Source organism: Larus michahellis, chromosome 1, assembly GCF_964199755.1.
Source record: "Larus michahellis chromosome 1, bLarMic1.1, whole genome shotgun sequence".
Taxonomy (NCBI): domain Eukaryota; kingdom Metazoa; phylum Chordata; class Aves; order Charadriiformes; family Laridae; genus Larus; species Larus michahellis.
The window spans coordinates 154,370,196-154,382,838 of NC_133896.1; the positions used below are offsets into that span (position 1 = coordinate 154,370,196).

General features: G+C 40.3%; 1 protein-coding gene across 2 annotated transcripts in view; it reads right to left on the reverse strand.

Annotated features, from left to right (window-relative positions):
• Positions 1-1,738: 1,738 nt before the first annotated feature.
• The window catches only part of UXS1 (UDP-glucuronate decarboxylase 1), a 65,470-nt gene continuing 54,565 nt past the window's right edge, over positions 1,739-12,643 (reverse strand). For both annotated transcript variants that reach the window (XM_074560354.1, XM_074560363.1), the window contains 6 exons: positions 12,309-12,428; positions 9,650-9,693; positions 8,374-8,434; positions 6,855-6,912; positions 4,268-4,371; positions 1,739-2,580 (listed from right to left, as the gene is read on the reverse strand). In XM_074560354.1, coding sequence (XP_074416455.1) covers positions 2,449-2,580; positions 4,268-4,371; positions 6,855-6,912; positions 8,374-8,434; positions 9,650-9,693; positions 12,309-12,428 — 519 coding nt within the window. In that variant the 3' untranslated portion in view covers positions 1,739-2,448. The remainder of the gene's footprint in view (positions 2,581-4,267; positions 4,372-6,854; positions 6,913-8,373; positions 8,435-9,649; positions 9,694-12,308; positions 12,429-12,643) is intronic.

The window sequence follows — 12,643 nt, forward strand, 5'->3', positions numbered from 1 at the left end:
TATTAAAGAAGCGGGCACTACTTTCACATACATCCAGCCGTGGTGTTGAGTATAGGGAGAGAGGCTGTGCTTTGTCAGCATATCAGTGATGACAGGTTACAGGCACACTTGGAGCACGCATGCCACGGTGTACTTTTCAGGCAAATTAACATGGAATAAATGTCCAGATCAAGTACCTAGAAAAAGGCTTCAAGCAAAAAGCAGACCTCAAGCTGCTCAGCTGCGAAAAGATGAAGGCAACATGTAATACCTAAATTCTACCTCTGAGTCCAGACAGGAAAATGCTCCCTGGCTCCCCATCTTAGTTGCATGGCAGATTTCCACTGGAAGAAAACTTGCCCACGTGAGCAGGGAAGAAAACCTGTGGCACTGGTGAGACCACACCTTGAGTACTGTGTCCAGTTTTGGGCCCCTCACCACAAAAAAAGACATTGAGGTGCTGGAGTGGGTCCAGAGAAGGGCAACGAAGCTGGTGAGGGGTCTGGAGAACAAGCCCTATGAGGGGCGGCTGAGGGAGCTGGGGTTGTTCAGCCTGGAGAAGAGGAGGCTGAGGGGAGACCTTCTCGCTCTCTGCAACTACCTGAAAGGAGGCTGTAGCCAGGTGGGGGTCGGTCTCTTCTCCCAAATAACAGGCGATAGGACAAGAGGAAGCAGCCTCAAGTTGTGCCAGGGGAGGCTTAGATTAGATATTAGGAAAATTTAGGTTATCAAGCATTGGAACAGGCTGCCCAGGGAAGTGGTTGAAGCACCATCCCTGGAGGTATTTAAAAGACAGGTAGACACAGTGCTTAGAGCTATGGTTTAGTGATGTTTTTTGTCAGAGTTAAGTTGATGGTTGGACTAGGTGATCGGAAAGGTCCCTTCCAACCTAGGCGATTCTATGATTCTATGAAACCATTTTGACTGAAAAGGATCACTGCAGAACTGGTCCAGACAGGGCACACAAATGACCACGTCAGCCCCACCACTGCTGGAGTCCCAGGGAACTTTACCAGGCAGACTGGATGGGACTCCAAGCCTTGCAGGCACTGGGAGGCACTGGAGATGGGATGCTCGGACAAAGGTGACTAAATACCACACTGCTCCCAGAGTCCTCCCTGGGTCTGGGTGTCAAGTCATCGCTACGGGTAACTCCCGCTTTGACCATCAACCTAAAGATACTCAAAAGCTAACGAAACATCAAGCTTTAATGAGATAAAGTCAAGTCATTTTGCTTGACGAGATTTATGATTTTCAATTTTGAGTGGCACTAAGCCAAAATACCTTTTAAAAACTCTCTCTCCCCAGGTATTCAGTCCTAGGTATTAAAAATAAAGGGAAGCCATTAAAAATAAGGGGAATTGGATTTTTTTTTTTTGTTTGCTTGGTTGGTTTTTATTTGTTAAGATGACAGGCATCGTTATCAAAGTTGAAAGCATTTACTGGCAATTCAGTAACTGCTTAAAATAGAAACATTTCTTCAGTTAGGGAGGCTAAAGTTAGACTCTACAGTTTAAAGAAAACCGTATACTCCTGCCTATCAACTACCTGGAGTAAATCATGATGGTTTTGTCTGATCTATTTCAACAGACAACCTGCAGCCCTTCCTGTATATCTGCTAAGAGACAACCAATGAAAGACCAATGTTAACTTTGAGGCAATTATTTACAGACTGTTACTTTCTAATTAATATACAATAAATGCACAGATGTCTAATGCCAGAGAAGTGCCCGCAGTGAAACCCTGAAACTAGTCAATAGAACTTTCAGTATTTTATTAAAATAGCATATTCAACCACTGTAACCAATAATACATTAACTTTATTCCCAGAGTACGCACAACACAGTAGTGATTCAAAATATCCTTATCCATGGTAATCAATGAAAATATCTCAAATTCAAGTGTACAACTAAAACTAAACCTTTGAAAAAATCTCTCCTTTAAAGAATACATAAAGCTCTCGTACAGAATTCTTTTAAACTCCTTTAGACTTAGACGTCAGTGTCTCTCACCTGACAATACCACTAACTTTTTTCTTATGCATAGTAGAACATCTCATATTTTATAGTACCCATTTTATAAATAAATTGGCATTTTCCATCCCGTTTGTGTTTATCGTCAGCTTCACAAAGAAACCAGTAAATAAAACTGTCAAGGACAGTCACAACAAAATGATCTCACAGCAAGATATAAAACTTGAAGATACTAAAAGATGCTTCTACTCTATTTTACATAAAAAGACAGATTTAAAAAGTGCAAGGCAAGATTTGCAGGGGAAGGGGAATATTTGTTTGTTATTTTTTAGGCACATCCACTTCTTTAAAGCAAGCTTCAGAATGAAATTCCAGTTTGTTCTTCATGATACCTGTTTCAAAGTCTCTCTCAAAAAAAAAAACAACAAACCCAAGAAGAAAAAAAATTACATCCGTCAAATGTCAAGCAGGGAGTTTCCTGTCCAACTAACAGTCTTCAGTTATGTCTTGTTCTTCCTTTTTTCATCCTTGCGGGTTTTGGCTTGGGAATATACTGATTGTTCGCCTGATACTCAAGTTCTTTACGGAAGTAATGAATTGCTTTATTCAAACCTTCTTCCAATGGGACCTGTTCCCAAAAGTGAGGAGAGAATCGTATCACACTGAGTTCACATCAGCTCTTCTCACAACGGTATCTTTTTTAGTACAGCTATCAAAAGACTGCTCGGAAGCCTCATTCTTAGCCAATATAAGTATTAACAGCACCACATACTGGTTACATCTCTGCACTGCTAACGCATGTTAGCTTTTAAACATCAGATATATTTTCTGAGGTATTAAGTCAAAAAAACCAACAAATTTAAATCTCATCAGATGGTTATGACTGGTCTGTTTAGTGTCAAAACAGACTTACATAATTCCACTTTCAATTCATAATACACTGAGATAGATAAGCACACAGAAATTTAAGCCCCTTCTGTTTTTCGTCATTAAAGATCCTCTTTAGCAGATTCTCACAGCATGGTATATACCACAGAAAGGTATAAAGGTGGTGGTTGTTTTTTAGTTTTTATTGCTCCAGTGCTCCATTGAGATACAGAAAAAGGGATACAAATTATCATCCAGTATCTAATTTGATAGTCTTAAATCCTATAGAAATAATTGTAATTCTTCATATTCTAGGCCTGTATTTAAACACTATGATTTGTAGACAAGAACAACAGAAATACTACCCACTTTTCTCAAGAGCCATATGCTCTTGACATGCGTGCTGATACCATCACCAACACAGGAGGATAAAATAGCAGCACAAGAACTACTCAGTGGTGAGGCAGTGGAACAGGTTGCCCAGGGAAGCTGTGGATGCCCCATCCCTGGAAGTGTTCAAGGCCAGGCTGGATGGGGCTTTGAGCAGCCTGGTCTAGTGGGAGGTGTCCCTGCCCATGGCAGGGGGTTGGAACTAGATGGTCTTTAAGGTCCCTTCCAACCCAACCCGTTCTAGGGTTCTACTTGCCTTGATGTACCAACACCGTACTGCTACTTCAGAGTAAGTTAAGTTTCGGTACTGACTGTGGCAAACAGTGAAGGTTAGAAGTATAAAAGTTAACTGTTTTAAACCTTTTGTGGTATCATACATCTCTATGTATGATATCCATAGTCTAAAATAAGGGCTTCTTATTCTGCCTTACTTCAGTCCACCAGCATAAATAAAAATAAAATAAATGTGTCACCTCTGTCTGGGTAGCTTCTGTTTTGCCCAAGTTTCACATATTTCCCTTTAAACAAACTAAAAACCAGAACATTTTTCTGGTGCTCATATATCTCTCTCTTAATCCAAAATAACTTTTTGGTTACAATGCTGTTACAGATAATCTTAAAAATACTCTTACTCCAAAGATTTTCTAAAAATATTTTAATTAATTAAAAGCAATTTTTTCCTTCCATAATGCATGTTACCACAGCAAAAAAGGAATGAGGACTGCAAACTCATTAGTTCTCATAACTATGTACCACATATTTCAAAGGATTCGTTTCGTTTACAGAAAGGTAGGTAGACACTTCATAATACGCATGTGAAAAAAATTAAAATGCCTATCATCAAAATGTTTTTTTCTACTTGTCTATTACAAATGCTAATTGTTCCTGGGTCATGAGCTAGGGCAACATACAAGACAGCCTTTTAAACAACTGTCCTGGAGATTGTGTTAAGCAGATATTCTGATAACTGAAATGCATCATTATCATGTGGTCCTCTCCCACCCACCTCTGCCTCCCTGTGTCTTTGCACACAACCCCTGTAATACAGCTGTACATACCACAGGTTCCCAGCCAAGCAATAACTTGGCTTTTCTGATGTCAGGTTTTCGTTTCTGAGGGTCATCCTGTGCTTCTGAGAGAAACTGGATTTCACTCCCACTGCCTATTAAACAAGAACTGTGCATTATCACCTGCAATTCACTATGCTTCACATTTACATCTTTCCTACCTATTGGAGCATCAGGTCTTTCTGCAGCTTTCTGTTTCATAATTCTGCCATTGAAATGCTTTCCACTGACACAGCTGCACTGCCCGCAACAGCTGGGTGAACCAGCTGTTCCACAGCAACATGGATTCACGAAGCATTTCACAAAGCTTTCAGCATGGATTCACAAAAAGGAAGTTATGCTTGACCAGTCTAATAGCCTTCTACAATGAAATGACTGCTTCAGTAGCCAAGGGCAGAGCAGTGGATATCATCTACCTTGACTTCAGTGAGGCTTTTGACACTGTCTCCCATAACATCCTTACTGAGGGCTGAACGAGCAGACAGTGAGGTGGATTGAAAACCGTCTGCATGGCTGGGCCCAGAGGCTGGTGAGGAGTGGCACAAAGTCTACTTGGAGGCTGGTAACTAGTGGTGTACCCCAGGGGTCAATACCAGGTCAACACTGAGTTGTTGATACACCAGAGGGCTGTGCTACCATCTGGAGGCACCTGGAGAAAAGGGCTGACAGGAATCTCATGAAGTCCAACAAGGAAGAGTGCAAAGTTCTGCACCTGGGGAGGAACAACCCCAAAGCACCAGTACAGATTGGAAGTCAACCAGCTGTAAAGGTGCTTGGCAGGAAAGGACCTGGGGGTCCTGGTGGACAGCAAGTTAAATATGAGCCAACAATGTGCCCTTGCCACAAAGAAGGCAAATGGTATCCTGGGCTGCAGTAGGAGGAGTGCTGTCAAGCAGGTCAAAGGAGATGATTTTCCTCCTCTACTCAGCACTGGTGAAATACATTTGGAGGGCTGGGTCCAGTTCTGTGCTCCCTAATATGAGACACATGGGCAGACTGGAGATAGCACAGCGAATGGCTACTAAGATGATGAAGGGACTGGAGCATCTCTCCTGTGAGAACAGGCTGAGAGAGCTGGGACTGTTCAGCCTGGAGAAGAGAAGGCTCAGAGGGATTTTATCCACGTGTATGAATACCTGATAGGGGAAGTAAAGAAGGCTCTTTTCAGTGGTGCCCACTGACAGGACCAGAGGCAGTGGGCACAATCTGAAACACAGGAGGTTCCCTCTGAACATCAGGAAACGCTATTTTACTGTGGTGGTGACCCAGCACTGGCACAGGTTGCCCAGTGAGGCTGTGGAGTCTCCATCCTTGGAGATACTCAAAAGCTGTCTGGGCATGGTCCTGGGCCACTGCCAGCTGTAGGTGGCCTTGCCTGAGTAGAAGGGTTGGACCTGATGACGTCTAGAGGTGTCTGCCAACCTCAACCATTCTGTGATTCTGTTAGCACTTTTGCATTGTAAAAGGACTTCACTTCCTCTTTTTGGCCGTACTCTCCAGTGTGATTTAAATAGCCAACACGGTACCTGTCTTTCGTCATGACAGGAGACAGAAACAGGACAATTTCTCTAACCAGATCTAGCAAATAGTTTACATGACATGTTACTGTGTGATTTTATGGATGTAGGACTAAAGTAAGCGTCTCTGGGCAGCCTGAAACAGATCAAGTTGTTTGTGAAGAGACAGACAATTGGGGGTAACAATTATTCTACGTGCCTGATGGGTTTGGTGCTCCGATTTTCAATTTCCTTCCCTGATCTGTGGATGCACAGATGTTTTCCAGAGGGGATAACCCTCTATTAGAAACATCACATGCATCAGCTTCTGTACTGTATGTTTGAACTTGTCTTTTTCAGATGCCTCAGAAACACTGCTGGAATCTACAGACTAAAAACCCTGGGCTAATGGCATCAGTATGTTTCATCTCATTAGGAAGCCGCACTAGAAGACTGAGTGCAGCCCTTCACTTCCATTCTCGAGAGCTCTGATTTGCTACAGGTATCAGTGCAAGAATTAAGAGAATGACACAGTGTTTTCTTCCCAGCCACTTACAAGGGAGGTGCTGACAGCCCTTGCAAGAGCCACTGGTAGATCAGTGAAAAGTAGAGAAAGACTGTCACCACAGCATGAGGTTTTTGATGGCAGTTGAAGGAGAACAGCCTGCGTAATTGTGAAGAACCACCTTGCTGAAGTATCTGTATTTCAGCTAGGAGGTTACGTTAGACATTTTCATTCATGTGTTTTCCATTTCTTTTATGAATTGTCCTTGTGCCAAAACAAAGCTAGAAAAATGCATAAACATTATACAAAATAATTGGTAGAGGTCACACACATACACAGAAAGAATGTATTCATTCTACTGTTCATGCAATATTTTACATACAATTGAGAGGATTTGTATTATCTTATTAATATTTAATTATATGACCAGGATACAATTAAATGCCTTTGATAAAGTTATTACGAAATCCAAAGACCAATTAAGTTATCCATATATTACACAGACCAATCAAGTAATAATCATCTAATGACAATAAGTACTTCATTAGCTTTTCTAAGAATCACTTATCATACTCACCAACAAGTTTTTTAATTAACTGGGCAAATTCTAGGATAGTGTGCTCTTCTGGGTTTCCCTAGAAATGGAAGCGATATTCATTACAATAACAATTAAACAGCTTACAACACGCTAGCTTTCCGACACGAGATGAGTCTAACAGGGTCATGTTAAACTCTGAAAAAGCTAAAAATCATGCCTTATTCCTACTTTGATGAAAAAATTCTAACTTTGACAAGCTCCACACTCATTAGAAAAGTTGCTCTCCATTACAGTTGCCTTGGTAACACAATGTACGCAGGGGGCTGCCCAAAAAAATCAGTCTGTAAAGAATGGGCAAATGCACTTCAATCACAGTAAAGGCACATGCCACTCAGCAGCCCACAAAACCACACCATCACTTTGAAATCTGGATTCAAGGACTTGGCCAAGTTGAGGACAGATGATATAATGAAGAAGTATGATAAACTCTCAGTTCATCCAAGGTTAGGAAACTGAACTAATTTAGCTGAAAACAATTGCTTCTGCTTTTACTACACCTTACATATCAACATGTATAAAGGCTACTTGCTTTCCTATACAATATTACTTTTCTTAAATATTTTTTTTAATCAACTTGCATGTGGACTCCTGATCAACATTTCAGAACAAAATGCTGAAAGCTTCCTGTTAGCATTAGCTCACCTTCATCAGCCTCAATTCCCTTCATCCCTAGCTTTCCTTGTTGCAAACCTCTTCTTCACTACATCTTGTTTGACCTAAAGCTGAACATTTAGGTACATATAGATTTAAACAATGAGTTTTCTGGACACAAAACATGTGATGGGGTTTAAAAATGTCAGCATTTGGATAGAAACATAGACATGAATTCATGTCCACAGTAAAAAGGAAAATCTAGTGAACAACTGCCCTGCAGAGTTGAATATCTGATTTGGCAAAAGTTGGCACACACAGAAATGACCTGGTGTATGCATCCTTTTTCTATTTTTATATCTACTACTGAGAATAAGGTGACAATAAATGGGACAGAACAAAAATCTTATTAGAAAAGTTAAGTTCTAAGCAGCCTTAATCAATATCAGAAAATTATATAATCAAATACGATCCAATTTCCCTCTAATCAAGACTACTAAGAAGTGATTTCTAATTATTTAGAGATAAGTATTCCTTCAGTGCTTTTTTCATTAAAACCAGACTGCAATCATTTCCTTGGTGTATTTTGCGCCCCCACCCCCTGCTCATATTTTGTTGTGGGGTTGTGTTTTTTTTTCATATTCTAATTACATAAATCCTTTTGCTAGAACAAATGAAAAACACTAGCAAATTTATCCTCTTCTTGGAACTACAAGATCTCAACATCTAGGGGCTTAATCTTCTTATTTGTAAAGAGAATACATGGATGAATACATTATTCATAATGAAAAGAGATTTTTTTACTCTGTTTATTTCTTCTAGAAATCAGCATCAATGACAAGGAGGAAACAGAGGTGATGCTGGCCACTGGACAGTAAACGCAGTAGAGTGGAGCTCTCATACTCACCAAGTTGACAGGACTGCTGACATTGCTGTTCATCAACGCCACCAACCCATTCACAAGATCACTATAAAAAGGGAAGAACAGATTGAGGCAATTTCCACTTCCCTATAAATAATATTATTGTCTAAAAAGAGACCTGCTTCCTCAGAGCTCCAGTAAGGCAGATCAGGCAGCTGAGTGAGGAATGCTGAAATCAGATTTACAGTGTATAATTCAATGGGTGTACGTTTTCTCAGCTGCTTGTTCTACAGTCATTCTTGTAAGATATATTGAACTGGAGATTAGTTTGAAAGGGTGATTATCTTTGGAATGCACTGGATATAGTTTATCTGAACATATGAAAGAATACATAAAAATATCAAGATACTAAAAAACAATACTTCCTTTTCTCTCTGGTACTCAAGCATATTTAGAGGCCCATTTCCAACACATTTCAAACAGAATAGGGTAAGTTGTAAGACTTCGCAGTTTCTTGTTTGAACTATCTTCTCGCTTTCAGAAATTCTTAGACCACGTTTGTTAACAAACCAGTATTTTGGTGTTACCTTCCCCCAGCAAAATAACCCTAGGTTATTTTGGGTTATCAGCAACAAACTTATCCACTCATCCCTGGACATACACATCCAGGTCCTTTTCATTATGACTTATAATTAGGAAAGGAGTGGATACTTTAAACTGATGGGGTTTCTGTAGCGTCTATCATCACTGTTATTACTTTCAGCAGAGGGAAAGAACATTTCCAAGTGGAGAATGATTAAAACAACCCAGAAGGCTGGCACGGAAGTTCAGCTAGCACAACAGAACAAAAGATTTGAGGAACCGATTCACTTTTTCAGTGAAAGTACGTCCTGGCCTTGCTTACACTGCAAATATTAGCTACAGCAATACCCCCTCAACTGGTTCCTTCCCGCAGCAGGGGACACATGCATGTGAAGCACACACACTGACCACGGATCCCCCGAAGACACAAGGTGGCACTATTGCATTACAATGCAAGGACTGACAAACTGCTCAGACTTAAAGCAGCATTCAAAATTTTCCTACTCGGTTATTTGCTGTCCCTTGAAGGGAAGAACACAATATTTTAATTCAAAGTTCTAAATCCACTAAAGTTTTGTTTCTTGGTATTTTTAGAAACGTCTCTGTCTCCTTTCTGAAAGTAAAGCTGGCCTAAGAATGAACATAATTTCTTTGACTAAAATGCACATGCATACAAACCTGGCCAAGCTCAAAGAAGCCCCAAGGGAAGTAAATATCAGAGAGCACAAATAAGGCTTACCTGACATACTGGAAAGCTCTCGTCTGAGTTCCAGGTCCATAGACCTAAAACCAGATGAAAATTAGAAAAGTTACATAAATATGAAAGTCCTCTCAAGTCCAATTATCTTTTCCTCACTGCTCTAGACAAACATCGCAAGGAGACACACCTGAGACATAAGCTCAGTGTTGCAGGAATGGAAAAAGATGTGCTTGCAGAACCTTTGGCAATGAATCAGTTCTTTGGAGGTCTTTTTCCTCTTGGATGTATCTCCATTAAACATACACTTAAGCATTTCATCAACCAGAACTCTGGATGTAGGAAACATTCTCAGGGATGTAGGACAGAGCAATGCTTTGTCCTCTCCTGAAACACTGAAAGACGCTGCAGCATGCACTCAGCCAGAAAAGAGTGCCAAATATTTAAAGCAAACCCCAGAATACCAACATGTGGTTATAATGAGCAATTTTTATTTGCTCATTATCAACAGATAACTTCAAAGAGACCACCAAATGTGAGTGGTCCCTAAAAAAATTGTCAAGAAAAAATAGCACTGTAAGCCTTTAAAGGAATCAGAACAAAAAAAAAATCATCACATGGCTCTCTAAATATTACTATTTGGGGAAATGGGAAGTAAAATAATTTCTAGTGGCTAGAACTTTTGAGTAAGCAAGTTGTTCAAAAGATTCAAAAATTCAAGTTCAAAGCAGATATTAAAACATACCTAAAGTGTACATAATGGTATCAGATAACATTCATTTTTTTCACAGCTTAGTTGCATGCAGTGCTTAAAATCCCTAGAACATGAATACTTAAATTCTGAAAGTTATCAGTAGGCATATTTAAGTGGGAAAACACTTAAGTGGGGACATACACATCTTACCACTGATCTGCTACAACAGAAAAGCTTTTTGGAAGGACAGACTAGAAAGTACGTTTTTTTTCTAGCAGACAGGAAAAACAATACAATTGGTATACACAGAATCATAGACTTGTCTGGGTTGGAAGGGACCTTTAAAGGTCATCTAGTCCAACTCCCCTGCAGTGAGCAGGGACATCTTCAACTAGATCAGGGTGCTCAGAGCCCCGTCCAACCTGACCTTGAATGTTTCTAGGGATGGGGCATCTACCACCTCTCTGGGCAACCTGTGCCAGTGTCTCACCCTTCTCATTGTAAAAAATTTCTTCCTTAAATCTAGTCTGGATCTACCCTCTTTTAGTTTAAAACTGTTACCCCTTGTCCTATCACTACAGGCCCTACATGCCATCACCTGTCACTTAGTAAACCTGTTGCTCTCTGAGGCAGATTCAGAACCAAAAGAGCTTCACATTTCAGTAAGCATTGGGTAAGATGAGGGGTTTAAGAGTTTAAACTGATTCTGAGAGAAATGCGCCAGAAGAGCACAGTGACAGCCTGACAGCCTCTCAAAGCAAACAGGAAGACAATTTTATGTACGTATAGAGTTTCCTGCTTGTCTTCTTTTAGCTTGTGGGATAAGTTTTACATAACTAAGTCATTTGTGCATTCCTTGGTCTTGACTCTTCAATGCTCTGTCCAGTTTCAGATTTTTCTCCACAAGAATCACAGCAGTGGAAGTTGCCACAAAACTTATCCTTTTCCTCCTTGGATTACATGCTCCTTCCTAGAGGAATTCCTGGATGAATTCTTTCTAGAGTCCCCAGCAGAAGGAATGCTATCTCAATCTCAAGATAGCTGCTCTGTGGAGGTACTTCGCAACAGACTTAGTTATTTAGCAGCAGACTTCCTGGCACTTCACTCTTCTAATCCAGGCAATATTACCAAATATTTGTATGAACCTTCTGTTGTATGTCACAAAAACTGTAAATGTTTCCATGACCTCACAACTGATCTCAGATTTCAAACTACTTCTCCCTCTTTCAGGATGTCTCCTCATTTATTTTACATATTCTAATTATTTTATAATAGTAAAGTAAACAGAATCAGGGCATAGGTCAGGCACTGTCTGTGTTGCTACATTACCAGCGTCTTTGGCAGAGTATTGGCTTGTGACAGCTCTTGCTCTTCCAGACAATGTTGTGATGTTGCTTAAGCTCTATCAAGAGCCAATGACCATTCACAGCAAACAGTCTGGATATGGCCATTTGTTTCAGCAGGAAAATTTAGCTGCATAGATGTGGGCCATGCCACATGGCGATGCCACTAACACATGATGTGTTAGTAAATAAAGGCCTGAAGGCCTTTATTAGTTAGTTAAAGGCCTTTAACATTACAGGAGCTTTTTAGGCTGATCTCCGAGCTTGCAAAAAGACATTTAGATGTCTAACTTCCAAAAAGGGTTCAGAGAAAGCTCCTCAATGGAAGAAGTACCAAAATATGATTCTGTAAACCTTGTCATGCCACGTTCCCATAGATGAGTTGCGACAGACAGAGATTCAAGTTCAGGATGACTAAAACACTTTCTCAGATCACAACTGGTAGCCTTGTTTCTCTCTGGTAGAGGAATGCTGATACCATCAACTGAGCATATCTTTTCATATATAATTCTATATGCTTGAGCTTGATACGCTGGTACATTTGATTTTTCAGAGGGCAGGGGGGGAAACTCAGTGTTTTCTAAAATCTAGCCTCCTTCATATCACATGAGGATAGGATATAAAGACAAATAACTCTTCGTGTCCCTGAGAGGTCATTACTTACTGTTAGTGGTTCTCCCTGGAGAGCTTGTAGGATAAAATTACTGACAACTCTACCATCGTTCATATGCATTCGAGGACCAAAGGTATTGAATATTCTGGCAACCCTCACTTCAACTCCTTCCTGTAGGCAAAGACAAAAGAATTGTTACTGCCTTAGTAAGACTGTTTTTCTTCCTAAAAGTGCAAATTAACTCTCCTCTGTGCAAAAGCTTTCTTAAGAATCCCTCTCACAGCTTTAACAAGCATTGTTTTCTCACCATGAAACACTTCTAACTTCTCATGTATGCTACTGGAAACCATAGTGCATACAGCAAGGTAATTTATAGTAGTTCTCAG